The sequence below is a fragment of the Oncorhynchus mykiss genome, chromosome 31, assembly GCF_013265735.2.
Source record: "Oncorhynchus mykiss isolate Arlee chromosome 31, USDA_OmykA_1.1, whole genome shotgun sequence".
In the NCBI taxonomy this organism is placed as follows: domain Eukaryota; kingdom Metazoa; phylum Chordata; class Actinopteri; order Salmoniformes; family Salmonidae; genus Oncorhynchus; species Oncorhynchus mykiss.
In genome coordinates this window covers 43,251,500-43,278,906 of record NC_050571.1, presented here as the reverse complement: position 1 = coordinate 43,278,906, position 27,407 = coordinate 43,251,500, and the positions used below count along the sequence as shown (strand labels likewise).

At 42.1% G+C, this 27,407-nt stretch overlaps 1 protein-coding gene across 1 annotated transcript in view; it reads right to left on the bottom strand.

Moving 5' to 3' along the window:
* Positions 1 to 1,945: 1,945 nt before the first annotated feature.
* The window catches only part of LOC110505193 (glycine receptor subunit alpha-4-like), a 111,035-nt gene continuing 85,573 nt past the window's right edge, over positions 1,946 to 27,407 (bottom strand). Inside the window, exons 6-9 of the mRNA XM_021584243.2 lie at positions 10,562 to 10,699; positions 9,947 to 10,161; positions 8,914 to 9,063; positions 1,946 to 2,942 (exon numbers count right to left, since the gene is read on the bottom strand). Coding sequence (XP_021439918.1) covers positions 2,655 to 2,942; positions 8,914 to 9,063; positions 9,947 to 10,161; positions 10,562 to 10,699 — 791 coding nt within the window. The 3' untranslated portion in view covers positions 1,946 to 2,654. The remainder of the gene's footprint in view (positions 2,943 to 8,913; positions 9,064 to 9,946; positions 10,162 to 10,561; positions 10,700 to 27,407) is intronic.

Genomic DNA, 27,407 nt, shown 5'->3' with positions numbered 1-27,407 from the left:
ATTTAACTTTTATTTAACCAGTTAGGCAAGTTGAGAACAAGTTCTAACCATTCGTGTCTTAAAGTAATGATGGATTGTCGTTTCTCTTTGCTTTTTTTTGTTGTTCTTGCCATAATAAGGACTTGTTCTTTATTCAATTCAAATTGGGCTTCTGTATTGGCTCAAACGCATTAAGAAGGAAGGAAATTTCACAAATTAACTTTTAACAAGGCACACCTGTTAATTGAAATGCATTCCAGGTGACTAACTCATGAAGCTGGTTGAGAAATGCCAAGAGTGTGCATAGCTGTCATCAAGGCAAAGGGTGATTACTTTGAAGAATCTCAAATATAAAATATATTTTGTTTTGTTTAACATGATTCCATATGTGTTATTTCCTAGTTTTGATGTAGAAAATAGTAAAAATAAAGAAAAACCCTTGAATGAGTAGGTTTGTCCAAACTTTTGACGGGTCCTGTATGTATATATAAACACACATACAGTGCTTTCGGAAAGCATTCAGACCGCTTGACTTTTTCCACATTTTGTTACATTACAACCTTCTAAAATTGATTTAAATAATTGTTTTTACCCATCACCCTACAAACAATACCCCATAATAACAAAGTGAAAACTGGTTTTTAGAATTTAGAGTTTTTAGAATTTACTGATAATGAAAAACAGAAATACTTTATTTACATAACTATTCAGACCCTTTGCTATGAGACTCGAAATTTAGCTCAGCTGCATCCTGTTTCCACCGGTGGTAAAATCAATTGATTAGACATGATTTGGAAAGGCAAACACCTTTCTACATAAGGTCCCACAGTTGACAGTGCATGTCAGAGCAAAAACCAAGCCATGAGGTCGAAGGAATTGTCTGTAGAGCTCCGAGACAGGATTGTGTCGAGGCACAGATCTGAAGACGGGTACCAAAACATTTATGCAGTATTAATGGTTCCCAAGAACATAGTGGCCTCCATCATTCTTAAATGGAAGAAGTTTGGAACCACCAAGACTCTTCATAGAGCTGGCCTCCCGGGGGGCAAACTGAACAATCAGGTGAGAAGGGCCTTGGTCAGGGAGGTGACCAACAACCCAATGGTCACTCTGACAGCTCCAGAGTTCCTCTGTGGAGATGGGAGAATCTTCCAGAAGGACAACCATCGGGTAGTGGCCAGACGGAAGCCACATGACAGAGGCATATAGACAGGTGTGTGCCTTCACAAATCATGTCCAATCAAATCAATTTACCACAGGTGGACTCCAATTAAGTTGTAGAATCAGCGGAAACATGATGCAGTTGTGCTCAAGATTCTCGGGTCTGATGAAACCAAGACTGAACTCTTTGGCCTGAATGCCAAGCGTCACGTCTGGAGGAAACCTTGCACCATTCCTACAGTGAAGCAGGGTGGTGGCAGCATCATGCTGTGAGGATGTTTTTCAGCTGCAAGGACTGGGAGACTAGTCAGGATCGAGGCAAAGATGAACTGAGCAAAGTACAGAGAGATCCTTGATGAAAAACAGAGCGCTCAGGACCTCAGACTGGGCAAAGGTTCCCACTCCAACAGGACAACAACCCTAAGCACACAGCCAAGACAATGCAGGACTGGCTTCGGGACATGTTTCTGAATGTCCTTGTGTGGCTCAGCCAGAGCCTGGACTTGAACCCGATCGAACATCTCTGGCGAGTCCTGAAAATAGCTGTGCAGTGACACTCCCCATCCAACCTGATAGAGCTTGAGAGGATCTGCAGAGAAGAATGGGAGAAACTTCACAAAAACAGGTGTGTCAGGCTTGTAGCATCATACCAAGAAGACTCGAGGCTGTAATTGCCGCCATAGGTGCTTCAACAAAGTAAAGGGTCTGAATACTTGTGTAAATATATTTTTTTCCATTGTTTTGTTTTTTATTAAAAAAAAATGTTTTTGTAAAAATTTGTTTTTGGTTTGTCATTATATGGTATTGTTTGTAGATTGATTAGGGACAAAACTATTTAATACATTTTAGAATAAGGCTGTAACGTAACAAAATTAGGAAAAACTCAAGGGGTCTGAATGCTTTCCGAATGCACTGTATGTAATCTATTGTCATATGTAGTTAAAACAACATATCATCATCACCTCATTTAAATCCAGAAATATCAAAGACCCCAATCCCTCCCTCACATCCATTTGTTTGGCATTGTAAAGTTGTAAAAAAAGCCTTTTTTCCTTTTTTTTTTTTTGTTACATTCATTCAAAGATGCGTTGATTGGTATTCAAGTCAGTAGTATCCATCCAGCCATGACTAATATTCCCTTGTGGTATCTGCCTTTAGCCATTGTTCAGAGTTCAGGCAGAAGTTCAAAGACTAGCATTATTATGTTTCTGCTGTAATCCAGTCAAAATAAGATGACTAAGATAAAAGAGAATGCAATAACAAATAGCACTCTAACACCAGTTTAAATTCACATCTTCACTTTCTTTTCATACACACTTTCTCTCTCTCTCTCTCTCTGAAATCCTGAAGACGCACCTGAGCACAGAGTTTTTAGCATCAATGGCAACTGTTGCGAAGCATATGCCCCTGAAACACTTTTAATGTATATCTGATAGGCAGTTTTGGTTGAAAAAAAAGAAAAAAAAAGTAGCATGTAACAATTAGAGGTCGTTGGGAATAGAGCAGAGAGCGTATTACAAATTTGCGTGGATGTCCTCATGTCGCAGCACTTTGTAGGTAATCCAGTAGAAAATGTTGAAGAAGAGGAAGCTCAGAGGGAAGACTGCGCGGGATATCGTGTCGATGCGCTTGGCCCGGTCCACAAAGCACTTGCGGACCGCCTCTCCATCATACATGGTGGACACCGGCGGGGCGAAGATTGTGGCCCCTTCCACCGCCGTTCCGTCCTTGGTCTGCAGGCAGTGACCCAGTCCGTAGCCGCGGAAGTAAAACCCACGGCTGTCTCTCACCAGTTCCTCTTCCTGGGGAATGAAGCAAAAAGAAAGCACAACTTGGCTCTTCACTGTCAACTGGCATTAACTCATATTTCTTCCCAGTGGGTAATTCTCAGATGCAGGCAAAAGGGCAACAGGGTGAGGGCATTACTTACTTAAAATGAAAAACACCAAGCATGTCTGGACTTAAAGTGCAACTGCCCCTAAAAACAACTTCTCATTTAGAAAACAGCCTATGTGGCATCGATATGAGTCATAATCATGTATTCTCCTGTCAAAGTTTACTACATTGTGTAATTTTGGTCAGAAAGTCAGTCTCGTCCAGGTTGTGAGAAATCACAACCTAAGTGAAGTTGTATTTTTTTTCAATCCTACCTACATGCCAACAGCTTGGCAGCTGCATGCGACCCAATCGTATTGCCCGTGGTCAATTTGCATTGACTTTGGATATCCCTGTGGGGCTTGTTAGGGACCGTTGTTAAATTACACAATGTAATTTGTAAAAAACAAATATATATTTTAGCAGATGCTCTTATCCAGAGCGACTTACAGTTAGTGCATTTATCTTAAGATCTTAAGCTATGTGAGTCAACCACATATTACAGTCGTAGAAAGAACAGTTTTGACTGAGCGGGAGCTGACCTCCCGTAGGGTTAGGATGCCCAACAGACCAGAGGTGGCAGACGCAAGCACCTGGGCAAGCATCATGGTCTTGTAGTGGATGTGAGCTTCGACTGGAAGTCAGTGGAGTGTGCGGAGGAGTGGGGTGGCATGAGAGAACTTGGGAAGGTTGAACACCAGGTTGGCTGCTGCGTTCTGGATAAATTCCAGGGTTTGATGGCACAAGCGGGGAGCCCAGCCAACAGAGCCAGCTGCAGTAGTCCAGACGGGAGATGACAAGTGCCTGGATTAGGAGGTGTGCCGTTTCTTGTGTGAGGAAACGTTGTACTCCACAGATATTGTAGATCATGAACCTGAGTTGTCCACCTTGATGGAGAGGTCTTGGAGTGGACAGGCCTTACCCGGAAGGAAGTGCAGCTTTGTCTTGTTGAGGGTTAAGCTACATGGGACAATACCTTAAAATTGGCTCCACATCTCAATGACAGTATCATTAACGCGAAAGGGCCATTTTAATTACCAAAGTAAAAAAATGTACCTCCATTTCTCTTTGTAGGCTAAGGACACAGACTTTAAAAAAATCTAAACTTCTGAAATAATAGACCTATCAAGGTGCCGGAGTGAAAAGTCAGGGTCCCGACAAAAACTCACAATGGGCATTACCAATGATGGATGGCGGGGCACTCTTTCCATGCAGAGTGAGATGCCATATTCCCTATCTTTGTGGAGAATATTAATAGACATGTAGCTTAATGTTGACAGTCCTCTCACACCTTGAGAGATGCACTTTGGCAGGGAAAGGTGGGATGTGGGATCTAAATTGGGTTATTAGTAGTCAGTGTTAAGGCAGTGAGTGAATTGACCCTCCCGGGTGTCTTTCTCCCTGACCCTCGGCAGGTCTTTTTTTTGTGTTACAGCCTGAATTGAAAATGGATTACATTTGGATTTTGTTTTGTCACTGGCCTATACACAATACCTCATAATATCAAAATGGAATGATGTTTTTCGAAATGTTCGCAAATTAATTCAAAATTAAAAGCTGAAATGTCTTTAGTCAAAAAGTATTCAACTGATTTGTTATGGCACGCCTACATGAGTAAACATTTGCTTAACAAGTCACGTAATAAGTTGCATGGACTCACTATATGTGCAATAATAGTATTTAACATTATTTTTAATGACTACCTCACAAACAATTATCTATAAGGTCCCTCAGGCGAGCAGTGTATTTCAAACACAGATTCAACCACAAAGAAAGACCAGGGAGGTTTTCCAATGCATCACAAATAAGGGCACCTATTAGTAGATGGATAAAAAATAAATAAACAGAATATCCCTTTTGATTATGGTGCAGTTATTAATTACACTTTTGATGGTTTATCAGTCAACCCAGTAAAATCCAGTACAACACATTACTGAATACCACTCTCCATATTTTCAAGCACAGTGGTGGCTGCATCATTTCATGGGTATGCTTGTAATCGTTAAGGACTGGGTAGTTTTTCAGGGTAAAAAAGAAATGGAGTGGAGCGAAGCACAGGGAAAATCCTAGAGGAAAACCTGGTTCAGTCTGCTTTCCACCAGACATTGGGATATTAATTCACCAGCAGGACAATAACACAAGGCCAAATCTACACTGGAGTTGCTTACCAAGAAGAAAGTGAACGTTACTGACTGTCCGAGTTACAGTTTTGACTTAAATCTACTTGGAAATCAATGGCAGGACCTGAAAATGGTTGTCTAGCAATGATCAACAACCGTTTTTCATACAGGGGTATGAATACTTGTGTAAATTAGATATTTCAGTATTTTATTTTCAGTGAATCTGATAAAATTTGTTTTCACTATGTCATTGGGTGAGAATGTATTTTTTTGTAATCAATTTTGAATTCAGGCTGTAACACAACAATATGTGGAATATGTCAAGGTGTATGGATACTTTCTGAAGGCACATTTTTAACTCAATAAAAAAGATCTCTAAGTACTAAGCGATCAGTACATGCCAACACCCTCAGAGCTGATGTCCTGTGTCATGTCTTTTTGCTTTCTTGAGAAGACAGCGAAGGTGAACCCCCCCCACCCCGAAGAGTACCCACCTGGAGCCGATGACACAGAATTACATCAGACTTTAATTAACGTTTAGAATTAGGATGGCGTAAAGGGCAGGAGCAGACCGGGGGGGGGGGGGGGGGGGGGGGGGGGGGGGAGTGAGAAAGGTCAAAAGGGGTTTGTTTCAGTGCAGGGGTAGAACATATTCGCTTTGGGGATCAGATGTGGTGGAAGACATTCGGTTTTGGGAGTCAACAGATTCAGTTTGAGTGGACAGAGGTGATGGAACATTCACTTTGGGGTCAGAGGTGATACAGGGGTCAGTTTTACCCTGGCATAGGCCCTGCAGTGCTGATTCAGGTTTCCGTGGTAGCTGGTGCTGATGGTGTTGTTGCCAGGCAGGTCGTTCACTTTCCTCTCTGACTCTACACTCGGCGGTTGATTGGCCAAGGCCATGTCCTCCGCAGAGAAAGGAGCAATACATAGATTGGAACAATTTCATTTGAAACCATGCTATTCTCTATTTTAATACCAATCAGAAATGAGCTGCACATTGGATTGTGTACCTTTTTTCTCAGCTTTTGTCTATAATACAAGGGTCCTGAAAGAATGATGTGCTCAGGTGCTGCAAAACTTAATTCCTAAGAAATGCTAATCTAATAATTTTGCTGAGTGCAGGAAATGCTATCTGCTTCATTCCAAATTAAGCAAAAGTACATTACTTTCTTTGAGCCAAAAATAGACAAAAGATGTGAACATACAGTAACAGTCAAAAGTTTGGACACGCCTACTCATTCAAGGGTTTTTCTTTATTTGTACTATTTTCTACATTGCAGAATAATAGTGAAGACATTAAAACGATGAAATAACACATGGAATATTTGTATTTGAGGTTCTTCAAAGTAGCCACCCTTTGCCTTGATAACAACTTTGGTGATTGTGGAGGCCAGGTCATCTGATGCAGCATTCCATAACTATCCTTGGTCAAATAGCCCTTACTCAGCCTGGAGGTGTGTTTTGTGTTGCTGTCCTGTTGAACATTTAATGATAGTCCCACTAAGCGCAAACCAGATGTGATGGCGTATCACTGCAGAATTCTGTGGTAGGCATGCTGGTTAAGTATGACTTGAATTGTAAATAAATCACTGACAGTGTCACCAGCAAAGCACACCCACACCATCACACCTCCTCCTCCGTGACTCACGGTTGGAACCACACATGCGGAGATCATCTGCTGACCTACTCTGCGTCTCACAAAGACACAGAGGTTGGAACCAAAAATCTTAAATTTGGACTCATCAGACCAAAGGACAAATTTCACCCGGTCTAATGTCCATTGCTCTTGTTTCTTGGCCGAAACAAGTCTCTTCTTCTTATTGGTGTCTATTAGCAGTGGTTTCTTTGCAGCAATTCAACTATGAAGGCCTGATTCACCCAGTCTCCTCTGAACAGTTGATGTTGAGATGTGTCTGTTACTTGAACTCTGTGAAGCATTTATTTGGGCTGCACTCTGAGGTGCAGTTAAATCTAATGAATTTATCCTCTGCAGCAGAGGTAAATCTGAGTCTTCCTAACCTGTGGCGGTCCTCATAAGAGCCAGTTTCATCATATCGCTTGATGGTTTTTGCCACTGCACTTGAAGAAACGTTCAAAGTTCTTGAAATGTTCCCGCATTGACTGACCTTCATGTCTTAAAGTAACGATGGACGTTTCTCTTTCCTTATTTGAGCTGTTCTTGCCATAATATAGACTTGGTCTTTTACCAAATAGAGCTATCTTCTGTATACCACCCCTACCCTGTCACAACACAATTGACTGGCTCAAACACATTAAGATGGTAAGAAATTCCACAAATTAACTTTTAACAAGGCGCACCTGTTAATTGAAATGCATTCAGATGACTACCTCATGAAGCTGGTTGAGAGAATGCCAATAATGTGCAAAGCTGTCATCAAGGCAAAGGATATCAACTTTGAAGAATCTCAGATATAAAATATAAAACACTTTTTTGGACATACATGATTCCATATGTGTTATTTCATAGTTTTGATGTCTTCACTATTATTCTACAATGTAGAAAATAGTAAAAATAAAGAAAAACCCTTGAATGAGTAGGTGTGTCCAACCTTTTGACTGCTACTGTATAATATATCAAACACGGTGGTACGGAACTAAACGGAAAACAAGCTATGCAATTTAGCCTTTAAATCAGCGAAGCACTCAAGGAAAACGTTAAAAGTATGATTCATCAACAAACGGGTTTAAACAAGGGAATTACTGTAGCTCAGGAGGCTGAGGAAAATATCCTTGAGGAACTAAAGTAAGTTGGCTTTGCAAACACTGCAACTCATTTTCTTATACAGTAGATATAAAGTAGTTTTATTTCCTTCATGACGTAAGCTGTAGTGTATACAGTACACGTACATGGGAGCTTGGGTGTCAGGGTCTGACTGCCCTCTGTTGTTTTTCAACGCCAAGCTGAAGACCATGGAGGTACAGTAGGTACTGATTAACCCTGGTCAGTCAGTGATGGTAGCTAGGTGTGCTCCATCAGCCCAAGGCCATGCTTTAATACCACCCTAGATGGATAATTCAGAAGCCAAATGTCTTGATGGGAGTAATTGCCCTACTGATGTGGAGTTACTTCTTGCTCTCATGGAAAATCATTTTCGCTCCTTTTATTGTATTCGAGTCCAGTAGACAGCCCACTAAATCTGTGAGATTTGTCTGCCCTGGACAGTGGGAGCTTTAATACTCTAGGAAAACAGCCCACCCATTTTGGACCACCGTTTAATGTGTTTTTTCAGACTCTGTTTTTCAGACTCTCTCTGCTCTTGAGAGTCAATTTTCTGTTTCGCTAAAGGGTCTCCCGTCTTGTAATTTGTGCTCAGTAGCATTACCGCTCTCCATTCTCTACAAGTGGCTACATGGTGGATTGGTTCGTTTGGCTGGATAGTAATACTTCAGATCAGCAATATTTTACTCCTCCTAAGCTCTTATTCAGCCATAAAACTCCCTATTTTACTCTCCCAGAGTTCCAGTGATGCGAGGCTGGAGGACAGGTTTAACCTGTGTTACAGACCAGGTTAATGGTGTGACGAGGGGAGCAAGGAGCACATGAACATCTGTGCATGTCAGTCCTCACCGTGGAAATGAGCTGAGCCTGAAATGAGCTGTATCTTCCTCATGTCAAGTGACGGCCAGCTGTAGTGTGTTGCTGTTGTCAGTCTCTGAATATACAGCAGCGCACAATAACAAGGTCTGTAAGTCAGTGTGGTAGAAAGTGACAGGTGTGTTTGTCCAGTGTGTGTGTCTGGCGATTTACACTCACTATTCTTTGCCGCCGCCGCTTCTTCCTCAGCCTGATAAACTCCTTGTGTTGCCGCGAGACGAAGTTGACTGCTGCATACTCGAGCAGCGCAGCGAACACGAACAGCAAGCACACGGCCATCCAGATGTCAATGGCCTTCACGTAGGACACCTGGCGGGGAGAGGCACACAAGGTAACCGGGTCATCAATAGTGAATCAATGGAGGCTTTGGTGTGCATAATTAAAGGGGAAATGGCATACTGACACTGCCCTAAACATGCAGACTACATTTTAGTCATTTAGCAGACGCTCTTATCCAGAGAGACGTACATTTTTTAATACTTTTTTCATACTGGTCCCCTGTGGGAATTGAACTCACAACCCTGGAGCTGCTCTACATACTGAGCAACACAGGACTAGTGAGACTAATGAGCCTTGTCTTCAGAATGGCCCAAAATTGTGACTGGAGAAAATAAGATGCAGGCAGATGCATCCGATTCACATAGACTCATACATCAGCTAGGGAATGTCAACTCTGCTCTGTTCATGAACACGTTAACGTCAAAACATGTCAAACTCAAGTTTGAAATTCCAGTTAAGTTCACTCCATAGTAATATTTTGCCAGCTACCTGTCTAGACATGGCCTAACTACTGTATCTAAATTGGCTATTCCAGTCTAACAAACCTAGAGGCCTAGCATTGCAGATGCTAGAAGTAATTGGTTATGAACTGGACCATTAACATTGCATTCCGTTGATCTGGCAGGTGACAATAACCAGGTGCCAGCCCATTAAAGTGACATCTGAAATAGCCAATCAGCATTGGGAGAGGAGTCATATGATTAAATTGAAACTATTTGAAACATTCTGATACATATGCTACCAGTTCCTACAAGCTTTGCATTGACAGTGACCCTTCATGTGAATAGTGTTTCCACATCTTGCAAAATTAGCACTGATAGCACTTACTAGACTCGCTATCCATCATCCTGCTTACTTGCCTTACTTTTTAACACTACATCCCTGGTGTTGGTAGAGCGTTATCTATGCTCACCTTGGGTAAAGAGGCCCGGGACCCAGAGCTCTGGGTGGTCATGGTGAGCACGGTGGTGATGCCCAGGCCCACTCTAGCCGGGGCAGCATCCATGTTGATCCAGAAGGAGACCCAGGACAGGATGACGATGAGCAGGCTGGGGATGTACATCTGGATCAGGTAGTAGCCCATCTGTCTCTCCAGGTGGAACTTAACTTCGATGCAGGTGAATTTACCTGCCACCATAACCGATAGAATTGGCAAATACTTAAGTCAGTCTTTTGGAAAATTCTGTAGAATTTACGTGTTTTTTGTGTGTAGGTTGGAAAAGTTGCCACTGGTCCATGGAGTTCAGATCATATGTTGAGAAGGAAGTTGCTGCTACTCCATTGAGCACTTAATTTGCTTTTTTCTCATGTATGAGAAAAATGTATCAATGATTCTGCAGCATCTAGCACTTTTAATCATTCTGCAGAAAGCACCAGCTTTCTCAACAACTTATGCTCTGAACTCTTTTCTTAAACATCAATTAAACACAATCCCCAACCCCCAAAGCTCCATTCTGCCATTTATGTTCCTTTCAGAAAAACAATGGTAACAATGTGCTCTTCCACTGAAGTTCCACCAAGGTCCCACCTGTGTTGTAGTGCTTGGTACAGTAGCCCAGATCCTGCTCATCTTTCAGCACGAACTGAGGGAGTGTCAGATCATCAGCCACCTGCACCGGGTTCTCTGCCAACCACTCGAAGATCAGATCATTCATGGTATACCCAACTACAGAGAGAGAAAGAGATAAGATTAGGGTGGGAGAGACACGGGCGGGAGGGTGAAAGAGAAAGAGAGCGAGAGAGTGGGGGAGAGAAGATGAGAAACTGAGAGAGAGGTCCAAAGGGAAACATATGGAGAAAGGTATAGAGTTGAGAAAGGGAGAGACAGGGAGTGCTGGAGAGAGAAAGACGGGTGTAAAGGAAGAGAGGGTGAGAGATGGCGAGGGAGAGTGTGAGTGATGGGGAGTAAACAGGGTGATCTCCCTCTCCGCCTGTTTGTCATGATAAAGGTAAGCCAAAGTGGCAGACCAGTGGCTTGAAAATCAAACATGAGGGGTGAATGTGAGATGCATGCCTCAACAACAGAAGGCGCTGATGGCTTAATGGATGCAGGGTTGCCCTTGCATTCACTTACACGTGTTTGCGCCACCAAAGACCCGCAAAGCCTGTCAGCTGTGTAAGCAAACATACATCACAGTAGACCAAGCAGCCGTATGTGACTACTGAAGACTAGACTGTAATTGCTTTGAGCACACACATACAGTGGGGAGAACAAGTATTTGAAACACTGCCGATTTTGCAGGCTTTCCTACTTACAAAGCATGTAGAGGTCTGTAATTTTTATCATAGGTACACTTCAACGGTGAGAGACGGAATCGAACAACAAAAATCCAGAAAATCACATTGTATGATTTTTAAGTAATTAATTTGCATTTTATTGCATGACATAAGTATTTGATCACCTACCAACCAGTAAGAATTCCGGCTCTAACAGACCTGTTAGTTTTTCTTTAAGAAGCCCTCCTGTTCTCCACTCTTTACCTGTATAAAAGACACCTGTCCACACACTCAATCAAACAGACTCCAACCTCTCCACAATGGCCAAGACCAGAGAGCTGTGTAAGGACATCAGGGATAAAATTGTAGACCTGCACAAGGCTGGGATGGGCTACAGGACAATAGGCAAGCAGCTTGGTGAGAAGGCAACAACTGTTGCCGCAATTATTAGAACATGGAATAAGTTCAAGATGACGGTCAATCACCCTCGGTCTGGGGCTCCATGCAAGATCTCACCTCGTGGGGCATCAATGATCATGAGGAAGGTGAGGGATCATCCCAGAACTACGCGGCAGGACCTGGTCAATGAACTGAAGAGAGCTGGGACCACAGTCTCAAAGAAAACCATAAGTAACACACTACGCCGTCATGGATTAAAATACTGCAGCGCACGCAAGGCCCCCCTGCTCAAGCCAGCGCATGTCCAGGCCCGTCTGAAGTCTGACAATGACCATCTGGGTGATCCAGAGGAGGAATGGGAGAAGGTCATGTGGTCTGATGAGACAAAAATAGAGCTTTTTGGTCTGAACTCCACTCGCCGTGTTTGGAGGAAGAAGAAGGATGAGTACAACCCCAAAAACACCATCCCAACCGTGAAGCATGGAGGTGGAAACATCACTCTTTGCGGATGCTTTTCTGCAAAGGGGACAGGACGAATGCACCGTATTGAGGGGAGGATGGATGGGGCCATGTATCGCGAGATCTTGGCCAACAACCTCCTTCCCTCAGTAAGAGCATTGAAGATGGGTCGTGGCTGGGTCTTCCAACATGACAATGACCCGAAACACACAGCCAGGGCAACTAAGGAGTGGCTCTGTAAGAAGCATCTCAAGGTCCTGGAGTGGCCTAGCCAGTCTCCAGACCTGAACCCAGTAGAAAATCTCGGAGGGAGCTGAAAGTTTGTATTGTCAGGAACCTGAAGGATCTGGAGAAGGTCTGTATAGAGGAGTGGGTCAAAATCCCTGCTGCAGTGTGTGCAAACCTGGTCAAGAACTACAGGAAACGTATGCCCTCTGTAATTGCAAAGGTTTCTGTACCAAATATTAAGTTCTGCTTTTCTGATGTATCAAATACTTATGTCACACAATAAATGCTAATTAATTACTTAAAAATCATACAATGTGATTTTCTGGATTTTTGTTGAAGATTCCGTCTCTCACAGTTGAAGTGTACTTATGATACAAATTACAGACCTCTACATGCTTTGTAAGTAGGAAAACCTCCAAACTTGTTCTCCCCACTGTACATACAGTACCAGTCAAAAAGTCTGAACACACTTAATTCTGGAGATTCTCTTAGTTTTACTATTTTATACATTGTAGAATAATAGTGAAGACATCGAAACTATAAAACAATGCATATGGAATCATGTAGTAAAAAGTGTTAAACAAATCATAATATATTTTATTTTTGAGATTCTTCAAAGTAGCCATCCTTTGACTTGATGACAGCTTTGCACACTCTTGGTATTGTCTCATCCAGCTTCAAGTAGTCACCTGGAATGGATTTCAATGAACAGGTGTGCCTTGTTAAAAGTACATTTTAATGTGTTTGAACCAATCAGTTGTGTCGTGACAAGGTAGGGGTGGTATACAGAACATAGCCCTATTTGGTAAAATACCAAGTCTAAATTATGGCAAAAACAGCTCAAATAACCAAAGACAAACGACAGTCCATCATTACTTTAAGACATGAAGACATGAAGTTTCTTCAAGTGCAGTCGCAAAAACCATCAAGCGCTATGATGAAACTGAATGTCATGAGGACCGCCACAGGAAAAGATGACCCAGAGTTACCTCTGCTGCAGAGAATAAGTTCATAAGAGTTACCAACCTCAGAAATTGCAGCCCACATAAATGTTTCACAGAGTTCAAGTAACTGACACATCTCAACATCAACTGTTGAGAGGAGACTGAGTGAATTAGGCCTTCATGGTCAAAGTGCTGCAAAGAAAACACTACTAAATGAAACCAGTAAGAACAATAGCCTCCGTCTTCGGAGGACAAATGTATGTTGTTATTTTACAGCTTTTGTGCTACATATGCATACATTTTACATCAACATTTAAGTCTGATGAGTACAAATTTGAGATTTTGGTTCTAACCGCCGTGTCTTTGTGAGATGCAGAGTAGATGATCTCTGCATGTGTGGTTGGAGGTGTTATGGTGTGGTGGTGCTTTGCTGGTGACACTGTCTGTGATTTATTTAGAATTCAAGGCACACTTAAAACTTCTTATGGTATAAGGGACGCTTGCGTCCCACTTGGCCAAAAGCCAGGGAAAATGCAGCTCGGGAAATTCAAATAAAATGATATAAAAATCTAACTTTCATTAAATCACACATGTAAGATACTAAATTAAATCTACACTCGTTGTGAATCCAGCCAACATGTCAGATTTTAAAAAGGCTTTTCCGCGAAAGCATAAGAAGCTATTATCTGATGATAGCACAACAGTAAACAAAGAGAGTAGCATATTTCAACCCTGCCGGCGCTACACAAAACGCAGAAATAAAATATAAAACATGCCTTACCTTTGACAAGCTTCTTTTGTTGGCACTCCGATATCTCCCATAAACATCACAATTGGTCCTTTTGTTTGATTAATTCCGTCCATATATATCCAAAATGTCCATTTATTTGGCGTGTTTGATCCAGAAAAAAACAGCTTCCAAATTGAGCAACGACACTACAAAATATTTCAAAAGTTGCCTGTAAACTTTGCCAAAACATTCCAAACTACTTTTGTAATACAACTTTAGGTATTTTTAAACGTTAATAATCGATCAAATTGAAGACGGGTCTATCTGTTTTCAATAGAGGACGAGAGGAAACTAACGCTACTTTTCAAGTCTTGCGCAACTCTCAACACTGTTACCCATTTCCTAGATGGCCGTACTTCTTCATTGCACAAAGGAATAACCTCAACCAAATTCCAAAGACTGGTGACATCCACTGGAAGCAGTAGGAACTGAAAACAAGTGCCTAAGAAATATTGAGAACTGAACAGACAGAGACCTAAAAAAACAAACATTCTGAAAGGTTAGTCCTCGGGGTTTTGCCTGCTACATAAGTTCTGTTATACTCGCAGACATGATTCAAACAGTTTTAGAAACTGTTTTCTATCCAAATCTACTAATAATATGCATATCTTATATTCTTGGCATGAGTAGCAGGAAGTTGAAATTGGGCACGCTATTTATCCAAAAGTGAAAATGCTGCCCCTCATACCTTAAGAAGTTAACCAGCATGGCTACCACAGCACTCTGGTTTGCGCTTACTGGAATTATCATTTGTTTTTCAACAGGACAATGACCTAACGCACCTCCAGGCTGTGTAAGGGCTATTTGACCAAGACGGAAAGTGATGTAGTGCTGCATCAGATGACCTGGCCTCCATAATCACCTGACCTCAACCCAATTAAGATGGTTTGGGATGAGTTGGACCACAGAGTGAAGGAAAGCAGCCAAGCAGTGCTCAGCATATGTGGGAAATCCTTCAAAACAGTTGGAAAAACATTCCAGGTGAAGCTGATTGAGAGTATGCTAAGAGTATGCAAAGCTGTCATCAAGGCAGAAGGTGGCTACTTTGAAGATTGTAAAATACACACTTTTTTGGTTACTACATGATTCCAAATGTGTTATTTCATAGTTTTGATGTCTTCACTATTATTCTACAATGTAGAAAATAGTAAAAATAGGGAAAAACCCTTAAATGAGTAGGTGTGTCTAAACTTTTGACTGGTACTGTATGTCTGGCCTGTCATGCCAAATAGTGTCCCCCTGCCAAAAAGTGTCCCCCCCCCCCCTCCCCCCTCTGCGTCACAATGGGATTCGATGAGTTCTAGCTTCTGTTGCTAGGGCTGTTCCTAGAATTCGCAAAATTCTGACCGGATTAAATAATGAACCAAAGCATCCGTTGCTATGCTGGTTGCTTAGCTTTATTTTACCTCGTAGCGGTCACTAAGGACGGATGACGAAGGCCAGTTCTAGTTCTATTTCACCTCATAAGCGCTCGCTCAGTCCATGCAAAATTATTAACGTTACCTCAGAATTGCTCTCCAAGGACAGTGTTTTTGATGGTGACAACCTGCTGCATTAAACAACCGAAAAGACCATATATGTCTTGTATAAGAAAAAAATGTTAAATAGAAAGAAATAATTTAATCTGTTTTTATATTGATTTTATATTGACATTGCTAGCTAGTTATTTACCTCAGCCTGCCTAGTCAGCTAGCTAGCCAGACAGTTTTATTTAGCTAACGTTATCTAGCTAGCTAACGTAAACTCACCCCATTCTGTACAAAAGTGCGCAAACGCAACATTCAAACGAGGCTACAAAGAAAAATAATGGGACTGTAGCGACTGTGTTGACTTCAAAATCGGGGGTGTGAACTAAGTTTCTATTCAAGCATTGATCGACATGGTAATGGCTCTATAGTATTGGAGAAAAGATGAAAAAACGGACCCTCCGTTACATCCTGACGTGTCATGCGGTAATGTACAGCACGCATAAAGCAACTATTTCTGTCTTACAATCTCTCTCCACCAGGTGTAGCACTGCTCTCATTGTTTAAAAACAAGAAATGGACAGTAAACGGGGGTAAGGGGGATACCTAGTAATTTTTTGCGTCATCATTGCATGCGATCATCATTCTCAAAGCCGCTGTTTACTTCTAAGATCACTTTAGCACCTCCCTAAAAACCCAATTCAAATTCGACACAAACCTTCAAATAGGTATGTAGTGACACATTATATAAACTCTTTGTAGTGTTTTATTTACATTTTAGAGGCGATAAGGTGATAAGTTGGACAGATCGAGTGAAAAAAAGCTATTTTCCCACACAACATCTCTCCTTCTCACTATCACGCATTAGTTTCGCTTCCCCCACCCGCCATTTTTAAAATGACCCGCCGGGGCTCATTGCCTTCTTGAAACATGCAGAAACGGGTAGCGTTAAGGTCATGTAATTGATTCTGATGGAAAGTGGAGAAATTGTGCTTTACAATGGTATCGACATTACAGTTGATCTGGAAGTATTAAAGTTGATCTGGGCGCTAAAATAAGGGCAATTGTACGGACCAAGGCAATGTACAAAAGTGAGTGAGTGAGTTTACGTTAACTGTTGTTGTAGCTTTCTGTTTGTATGTAGCTTGCACTTCAATGGCATCCCTCGAGGATATTTTCTTTTATCTTTCCAACCAGGCGAAGTCCTATGAAGGCAACCCTAATTCACAATTCAGTGTAAGGTTAATTGCTATTAGATAACTGGAAGGCTATTAGATAACTGGAAGGATTTATGTACAACCAACCATTTATAACCCTTTCCCATCTATCTAGTTGGTCATCTACATGTCGCTATCTATACATATATGACTGTCATATTAAGGTATCTAGCTATAAGTTAACCCTGGTCAATCAAATGGATATGTGTAAGCAATTATGGTAACTCAAACTGCCCTTAACTAGCTGTCTTCACAAGACAGAGAGAGATCCATACAGAGAGAGAGAGAGGAAGAGAGTGAAAGACAGAGAGAGATGGAGAGACAGAGCAACAGAAACACAGCAGTGCAAATTTACTTAGACTATAGTATTTCATCAACTCGATCATCGACTGTCCGAGCCACCCAGTAATTATCCCATCCACCAGAGCCCGTGAGTTCGGATCAGTCTGAATATCTGTGCTCTGAGTCGTAAGGCTTGAGGTAGGCTATACTTTAAAAAACTGTTGAAAAGTTAATTTCTCCCCTTCGCACTGCACTGCGCTAATCCATCACATTTTCTCACTTGTGGCTTGCGTCGGACTGGAGGAACAGGGGCAGGTAAGTCCAGTCACTGGACTAGAAGACACTAGTGAGGTTCTCATCACTAGTGTCTAACAGGGGCAGGTAAGCCCAGCTGCTCTCTGTGGCCAGATGGAGGACCTTCGGGGGGGTCATTCTTCCATCATACTCCTGGTTAGACAATTTTCCAATTGATCATGATCAAGCTCTTTTGCAGGTGCAACATCCAGAAGTAGGAGGCCTGCTCGTGGTGGGCGACATTGCCATGCTAGGGCCTCCCGGGTGGTACATCGCAGTGCAAGCTGTGCCACCAGAGATTCTGGGTTTGAGCCCAGGCTCTGTCGCAGCCGGCCGCAACCGGGAGGTCCATGGGGCGACGCACAATTGGCCCAGCATTGTCCGGGTTAGGGATGGTTTGGCCGGCAGCGATATCCTTGTCTCATCGCGCACTAGCGACTCCTGTGGCAGGCCGGGTGCAGTGGATGCTGACCAAGTCGCCAGGTGTACGGTGTTTCCTCCGACACATTGGTGCGGCTGGCTTCCGGGTTGGATGTGCGTTTTATCAAGAAGCAGTGCGGCTAGGTTGGGTTGTGTTTTGGAGGACGCATGGCTCTTGACCTTCACCTCTCCTGAGTCCGTACAGGAGTTGCAGCGATGAGACAAGACTAACTACTACCAATTGGATATCTCGAAATTGGGGAGAAAAAAAAAACATTGCCATGCTGTAAGCAGTACCAACACTGGCCCAGGGGTTTGTCCAGATAGTCCATCTCAAGGCTAACCACTGGGTCACGGTAAGTAACCTCCGCTGCCAGGTAGGTACTGTTAAGGTGTATGACTCGAGTGGTCATGACACTACCCCAGACTTTCTCTCACAACTCACCTCTATTATCTTTTCCAGGCAGGGACTTCTGTGACTGTGGAGTGGCCGGCAGTCCAGCAGCAGAAAGGGGGCACAGATTGTGCTCTGTTTGCTATTGCAAACAGTCTTACTCTCAGCAGAGATGAGGAACGTTCCATGGCACGATACCATCAGAAATCCATTACAAATCATATATTCTCTTGTTTTCAGGCTGGGCGCCTGGAACCATTTCCCAGTCCCAAATTCCAGTCCCTGTCCTGGGTCCAGGACTCCCAAGGTGTCCACGCCCTACACAACAGAGGTCAGCGTCCACTGCTTCTGCTGGAAATACGTGGGAGAAGGTAAGGAGGTGGCCCGGTATAGGAAGCATGTTCATGTGTCTTGTTTGTTTCATGTCGTCAATGTGCATGAATTTGTCTGTCCATCTCATGTTTTCCCCACCCTTGTTTTTACTGCTTGGCCGGTTCTCCACCTTAAGACAGTTGGTATTTTATTACATTACATCTAGTTGTAAATTGGATGTTATTGTAAATAACCTTTATCATGTTGTAATATTGTTTTTAATTAGTAGAAAGATATGTTTACTTGCAGACATTGGCTGTGAAGATGGTAAGTTGGTTGGTACTGTAAGTATATTGCACATATACAGTTGAAGTCGGAAGTTGACATACACCTTAGCCAAATACATTTATACTCAGTTTCACAATTCCTGATTTAATTCTAGTAAAAATGTTACTTTACTTTAAGAATGTGAAATGTGAGAATAATAGTAGAGAGAACGATTTATTTCAGCTTTTTTTTCTTTCATCACATTCCGTTTGGTCAGAAGTTTACATACACTTAGTATTTGGTAGCATTGTCTTTAAATTGTTTAACTTGGGTCAAATGTTTTGGGTAGCCTTCCACAAGCTTCCCACAATAAGTTGGGTGAATTTTGGCCCATTCCTCCTGACAGAGTCAGGTTTGTAGGCCTCCTTGCTCACACATGCTTTTTCAGTTCTGCCCACAAATGTTCTATAGGATTGAAGTCAGTGCTTTGGCCACTCCAATAGCTTGACTTTTTGTCCTTAAGCCATTTTGCCACAAATTTGGAAGCATGCTTGAGGTCATTGTCCATTTTGACACGTTTGACACAAGACACATTTGTGACCAACCTTTAACTTCCTCTGGTGTCTTGAGATGTTGCTTCAATATATCCACATAATTTCCCTCCCTCATGATGCCATCTATTTTGTGTAGTGCACCAGTCCCTCCTGCAGCAAAGCACCCCCACAACATGATGCTGCCACCACCGTGCTTCATGGTTGGGATAGTGTTCTTCGGCTTGCAAGCCTCCCCTTTTTCCTCCAAACATAACGATGGTCATTATGGCCAAACAGTTACATTTTTGTTTCATCCGACCAGAGGATGATCTTTGTCCCCATGTGCAGTTGCAAACCATAGTCTGGCATTTTTTTATGGCAGTTTTGGAGCAGTGGCTTCTTCCTTGCTGAGCGGCCTTTCAGGTCATGCCGATATAGGACTCTTTCTACTGTGGATATAGATACTTTTGTACCTGTTTCCTCCAGCATCTTCACAAGGTCCTTTGCTGTTGTTCTGGGATTGATTCGCACTTTTCCCACCAAAGTACGTTCATCTCTAGGAGACAGAACGCATCTCCTTCCTGAGCGGTATGACGGCTGCGTGGTCCCATTGTGGTTATACTTGCGTACTATTGTTTGTACAGATGAACGGGTTACCTTCAGGTGTTTGGAAATTGCTCCCAATGATGAGCCAGACTTGTGGAGGTCTACAATTTTTTTCTGAGGTCTTAGCTGATTTCTTTTGATTTTCCCATGATGTTAAGCAAAGAGGCACTGAGTTTGAAGGTAGGCCTTGAAATAAATCCACAGGTACTCTTCCAATTGACTCAAGTTATGTCAATTAGCATATCAGAAGCTTCTAAAGCCATGACATCATTTTCTGGAATTTTCCCAGCTCTTTAACAGCACAGTCAACTTAGTGTATGTCAACTTCTGACCCACTGGAATTGTGATACTGTGAAATATAAGTGAAATAATCTGTCTGTAAACAATTGTTCGAAAAATGACTTGTGTCATGCACAAAGTAGATGTCCTAACCATCTTTCCAAAACTATAGTTAACAAGAAATTTGTGGAGTGGTTGAAAAACAAGTTTTAATAGTAGTCCAGGTTCAACAAAGTTAGAGCCTGTAGGACCTGCCCTGTTGATAGTTTTGTTTAAAAGGCTGAGAAGCGCTTAATTATGGACAGACTTCTCCCCATCTTAACTGTTGAATCAACATGTTTTGACCATGACAGTTTACAATCCAGGGTTACTCCAAGCAGTTTAGTCACCTCACCCTTCTCAATTTACATATTAGTTATTAAAATATTTAGTTGAGGTTTATTGTTTAGTGAATTATTTGTCCCAAATACAATGCTTTAAGCTTTTGAAATATTTAGGACTAACTTATTCCTTGCCACCCAATCCGAAAATAACTGCAGCTCTTTGTTAAGTATTGCAGTGATTTCACTCACTGTAATAGCTGACATGTATAGTGTTGAGTATCCAAAGACACACTGGCTAGACACACTAGTCAAGGCCAGTGGCATGTCATTAGTAAACATTTTTAAAAAGTAAGGGGCCTAGCCAGATGCCCTGGAGAATTTCTGATTCTAACTGGATTACGTTGGAGAGGCTTCCATTAAATAACACCCTCTGTGTTCTGTTAGACAGGTAACTCTTTATCCATAATATAACAGGGGGTGTAACACAACTTTTTCCATCAGCAGACTATGATCGATATTGTTAAAAGCCACACTGAAGTCTAACAAAACAGCTCCCACAATCTTTTTATCATCAATTTCTCTCAACCTATCATCAGTCATTTGTGTAAGTGCCGTGCTTGTTGTCCTTCCCTACGGCATTGTAAATGGTCAAACATAATTTTTTCCAAAAGTTTACTAAGGGTTGGTAACAGGCTGATTGGTTGGCTATTTTAGCCAGTAAAGGCTACTATTCTTGGGTAGCGGAATTAATTTTGCTTCATTCCAGGCCTGAAGGCACATACTTTCTAGTAGGCTTATATTGAAGATATGGCTTATATGAGTGGCAATATCGTCTGCTCTTATCCTAAGTAATTTTCCATCCAAGTTGTCAGACCTTGGTGGCTTGTTATTGTTAATAGACAACCATCATTTTTCACTTCTTCCGCACCAGTGGTGGAAAAAGTACCCAACTGTCATACTTGAGTAAAAGTCACCCAGTAAAACCCTACTTGAGTAAAATTCTAAAAGTATTTAGTTTAAAATATACTTAAGTATCAAAAGTAAATGTAATTGCTAAAACATACTTATCATAAGTAAAAGTAAAAGCATAAATCATTACAAATTCCTTATATTAAGCAAACCAGCTGATACCGTATTCTTTTTTTCTCTTTTTTTCGGAAAGCAAGGGGCATACTCCAACATTCAGATAAAATTTACAAACAAAGCATACGTGTTTAGTGAGTCCGCCATATCAGTGGCGGTAGGGATGACCAGGGATGTTCGATTGATAAGCCCGTGAATTTGACTATTTTCTTGTACTTTTGGGTGTGAAGGAAAATGTATGGAGTAAAAAGTACAATCTAGTCTTAAGGAATGTAGTGAAGTAAATGTAAAATTAGTCAAAAATATAAAATATAAAGTAATGTACAGATACCCCCCAAAAACTACTTAAGTAGTACTTTAAAGTATTTTTTACTTAAGTACTTTGCACCACTGTTCCACATTCACTTTACGGAATTCAAAATTACAATGCTTGTCTTTCATATTTTGATCAGTTATATTTGGATGTGCAGTGTCAGTGTTTGTTACTGGCATTTCATGCCTAAATTTGCTAATCTTGCCAATGAAAAAAATCATTAAAGTAAATTGGCAATATCGGTGGGTTTTGTGATGAGTGAGCCATTTATCTTTGTTTCATAGTATAATTTATTCTTCTTTTAAACTCAGTTTGGTTGTGCAGCCAGACTTATTTGCTATTCCTTTTGTCTCTTCCCTCTTGTCCTTCATCAATCCACAGGGATTTAATAGTTTTTACAGTAATTTTATTAATGGGTACATGCTTATTAGGAACTGGAATAAGCAATTTCCTAAATGTGTCAAGTGCAGTGTTTTGTTGCTACTCATTACACAGCACATAGCAACAAATATTATTTTCATCAAGAACATATAAATCACTACAAAACTTATTCTATGACCTCTTATACACTATATGGCTTGTATATTGTGATCACTACATCTGATGGATTTGGATACTGCTTTAAAGCAAATTTCTGCAGCATTAGTAAAAGATGTGATCAATACATGTTGATGCTTTCATTCCTGTGCTGTTTGTAACAAAGCTGGTAGGTAAGCTGATAATCTGAACAGGTTGTAGGCACTAGTTACAGTTTGAAGCTTTTTCTTCCGTAGGCAGCTTGATGAAAGCTTGTCAACATTTAAATCACCCAGAAAATATACCTCTGTCGATATCACATACATTATCAAGCATTGTTATCCAGACATGTTATCCAGATACTGACTGTTAGCGCTTGGTGGTCTATAGCAGCTTTCCACCAGAATGGACTTTAGGTGAGGTCCCTTTAGCCTTATTACTTCAACAGTATTTAACATGAGATCCTCTCTAAGCTTTACAGGTACTGTATGTGGTTCTGAATAACGGTAAACGGAAACTCCCCCACCTCTAGCATTTCCGTCAATTCTGTAGATGTTCTGTAGATGTTAACCATGTATTACTACCACTATCATCAAAGGTATTATCTAAGTGAGTTTCAGAGAATGTGAGAATGTCATCTGTTACTAGCAAATTATTGTTTCATGAACCTTGTCTCTTAAACTACGTATGTTAACGTGGGTTATTTTAACACTTTTCTGGGATGCTTTCATTGCTCTACTAGGAAGCGTAGCAGAAGTAGATATGCTCATGTTATTTATGTTAGTGCAGAGTGAGCTGCACACAGTGGACTTCCTACTAGGGCACAACGCCTCAGTGCTAACTCTCACGTTTTAGGGAAGACACAGATACAGACAGTGTAGAAGTAACAAAAATTTATTACAAAAACAGGGGCAGGCACAATGACAGGTTAAGGGCAGGCAGAGGTCAATAAACCAGATCTGGAAACAGGAGACAAAGGTCTGTGAGACATGGGTTGGATTTTAGACACATGACAGTGGGATGTAAACGAAGGGTATGGGGCAACAGAAGACGAACAGCAGAGGGGCTAATGACCTTGGATATGGGGAAAGGGCCAATAAACCATGGGGAAAGTTTGTGGGACCCAACCCAGAGTGGCAGATCCTGGGTGGACAGCCATACCTTCTGCCCGAGACGATACCGGGGTGCCAGGGTCCGCTTGTCGTTGATACCTGGAGGTGGTCTTGAAAAGGGCCGACCGGGCTCTCTTTCAGGTATGATGACAGGGGCGGACAAACATCTGGACAGAAGTTATGCCGTTATCCCGGAAGAGCGGGGGCTTATAACCCAGGGAACACTCAAAGGGCGAGACTCCCCTAACACAGAGGGGGGCTGATCTTTGTGGGCTATACTCGGCCTTGTCTCAGGATGGTAAATTGGTGGTTGAAGATATCCCTCTAGTGGTGTGGGGGCTGCGTGGGGTTATATCCTGCCTGTTTTGCCCTGTCTGGGGGTGTCATTGGATGGGGCCACAGTGTCTCCTGACCCCTCCTGACTCAGCCTCTAGTATTTATGCTGCAGTAGTTTATGTGTCGGGGGGCTAGGGTCTGTCTGTTATATCTGGAGTATTTCTCCTGTCTTATCCAGTGTCCCGTGTGATTTTAAGTATGTTCTCTCTAATTCTCTCTTTCTTTCTTTCTCTCTCTCGGAGGACCTGAGCCCTAGGACCATGCCTCAGGACTACCTGGCATGATGACTCCTTGCTGTCCCCAGTCCACCTGGCCATGCTGATGCTCCAGTTTCAACTGTTCTGCCTGCGGCTATGGAACCCTGACCTGTTCACCGGACGTGCTACCTGTCCCAGACCTGCTGTTTTCAACTCTCCAGAGGCAGCAGGAGCGGTAGAGATACTCTCAATGATTGGCTATGAAAAGCCAACTGACATTTACTTCTGAGGTGCTGACCTGTTGCACCCTCGACAACTACTGTGTTTATTATTATTTGACCAAGCTGGTCATTTATGAACATTTGAACATCTTGGCCATGTTCTGTTATAATCTCCATCCAGCACAGCCAGAAGAGGACTGGCCACCCCTCAAAGCCTGGTTCCTCTCTAGGTTTCTTCCTAGGTTTTGGCCTTTCTAGGGAGTTTTTCCTAGCCACCGTGCTTCTACACCTGCATTGCTTGCTGTTTGGGGTTTTAAGGCTGGGTTTCTGTACAGCACTTTGAGATATCAGGCACATTATTACTGCATACAATAGCTGTAGGTTTTAGATTAACTGTCTTCAAAGTAATGACTTGGGACGTCGGGTTGATATGAAAGCTTCTTTTAGTAATAATACTTGTTCAGGTAATACTTGCAGGTAAGATGCTAGCGGAAAATCAGCTTAATCAGTTAATCACCTTGCACCTGCACATAACTGGCGCGGTCTCTCTCTCATTCCTTTTATTTTTTTATTTTTTTTATTTTACCTTTATTTAACCAGGTAGGCAAGTTGAGAACAAGTTCTCATTTACAATTGCGACCTGGCCAAGATAAAGCAAAGCAGTTCGACAGATACAACAACACAGAGTTACACATGGAGTAAAACAAACATACAGTCAATAATAAAGTATAAACAAGTCTATATACAATGTGAGCAAATGAGGTGAGAAGGGAGGTAAAGGCAAAAAAAGGCCTTGGTGGCAAGGTAAATACAATATAGCAAGTAAAACACTGGAATGGTAGTTTTGCAATGGAAGAATGTGCAAAGTAGAAATAAAAATAATGGGGTGCAAAGGAGCAAAATAAATAAATAAATTAAATACAGTTGGGAAAGAGGTAGGTGATAGGGCTAAATTATAGGTGGGCTATGTACAGGTGCAGTAATCTGTGAGCTGCTCTGACAGTTGGTGCTTAAAGCTAGTGAGGGAGATAAGTGTTTCCAGTTTCAGAGATTTTTGTAGTTCGTTCCAGTCATTGGCAGCAGAGAACTGGAAAGAGAGACGGCCAAAGAAAGAATTGGTTTTGGGGGTGACTAGAGAGATATACCTGCTGGAGCGTGTGCTACAGGTGGGAGATGCTATGGTGACCAGCGAGCTGAGATAAGGGGGGACTTTACCTAGCAGGGTCTTGTAGATGACATGGAGCCAGTGGGTTTGGCGACGAGTATGAAGCGAGGGCCAGCCAACGAGAGCGTACAGGTCGCAATGGTGGGTAGTATATGGGGCTTTGGTGACAAAACGGATTGCACTGTGATAGACTGCATCCAGTTTGTTGAGTAGGGTATTGGAGGCTATTTTGTAAATTACATCGCCAAAGTCGAGGATTGGTAGGATGGTCAGTTTTACAAGGGTATGTTTGGCAGCATGAGTGAAGGATGCTTTGTTGCGAAATAGGAAGCCAATTCTAGATTTAACTTTGGATTGGAGATGTTTGATATGGGTCTGGAAGGAGAGTTTACAGTCTAACCAGACACCTAAGTATTTGTAGTTGTCCACGTATTCTAAGTCAGAGCCGTCCAGAGTAGTGATGTTGGACAGGCGGGTAGGTGCAGGTAGTGATCGGTTGAAGAGCATGCATTTAGTTTTACTTGTATTTAAGAGCAATTGGAGGCCACGGAAGGAGAGTTGTATGGCATTGAAGCTTGCCTGGAGGGTTGTTAACACAGTGTCCAAAGAAGGGCCGGAAGTATACAGAATGGTGTCGTCTGCGTAGAGGTGGATCAGAGACTCACCAGCAGCAAGAGCGACCTCATTGATGTATACAGAGAAGAGAGTCGGTCCAAGAATTGAACCCTGTGGCACCCCCATAGAGACTGCCAGAGGTCCGGACAACAGACCCTCAGATTTGACACACTGAACTCTATCAGAGAAGTAGTTGGTGAACCAGGCGAGGCAATCATTTGAGAAACCAAGGCTGTTGAGTCTGCCGATGAGGATGTGGTGATTGACAGAGTCGAAAGCCTTGGCCAGATCAATGAATACGGCTGCACAGTAATGTTTCTTATCGATGGCGGTTAAGATATCGTTTAGGACCTTGAGCGTGGCTGAGGTGCACCCATGACCAGCTCTGAAACCAGATTGCATAGCAGAGAAGGTATGGTGAGATTCAAAATGGTCGGTAATCTGTTTGTTGACTTGGCTTTCGAAGACCTTAGAAAGGCATGGTAGGATAGATATAGGTCTGTAGCAGTTTGGGTCAAGAGTGTCCCCCCCTTTGAAGAGGGGGATGACCGCAGCTGCTTTCCAATCTTTGGGAATCTCAGACGACACGAAAGAGAGGTTGCAAGGCATTCTGGAACTTGCAGTCAAAAGCGTAATTCAATACTAACCAATACAATTACATATGTAAATAACAGTAAAGAAATATCTTTAGATACCTCTCAATGAATTAACTTAAACATTAACTCTGTAACACATTAAAGTTACAACAGTAGGATCAGCAGAGGCATTTAGGGCAGTTAGAGGGACATACTTTAGGTTACTGACATGGTGGCTTCCAAAGCCACTGGGATAATGTACATTTGCTGAAGCATTATGGCAACTCAGCGACACAATGGTAGGGATTAATTGAGCTATGCTTGGGTCATTGATAAGTCATTATCTCAACTCTGCCTTATAAGGCTGTGAAAGGATCCAGGAACCCAAATGATTTTCGTGTATCCCCTCCTCATTATAAAACAAGATTTGTTTCCAGAAGGTATCAAAATGTCCATCAAATGTTACACCCACAGAGCTGCAATAGTCTCGTAGCAGTTTATGGAGTGTTAAAAGTCTACTGTGGGGGGGAGGCACACAAGGCTAGATATTATGGGGCATTTGTTGGTGTCAAGCAGATACCCAATCAGTTCTTTGAAATCCATCTTCAGCTGTTCTGAGCTGCCCTTCATAATGTCATTGAATCCCACATGAACTTTGATATACTCAATTTCCTGATGCAGGTTTAAAATGTTTGATGTCCTGTACTCGTGCTCCTGGGTAGCACAAAGTTTTTGCTCCAGGGACTGAGACATTTCTCACCATTGAACTGCCCAATACAACTGCCGGAGAAGGGGATGGATAAATCTGCTC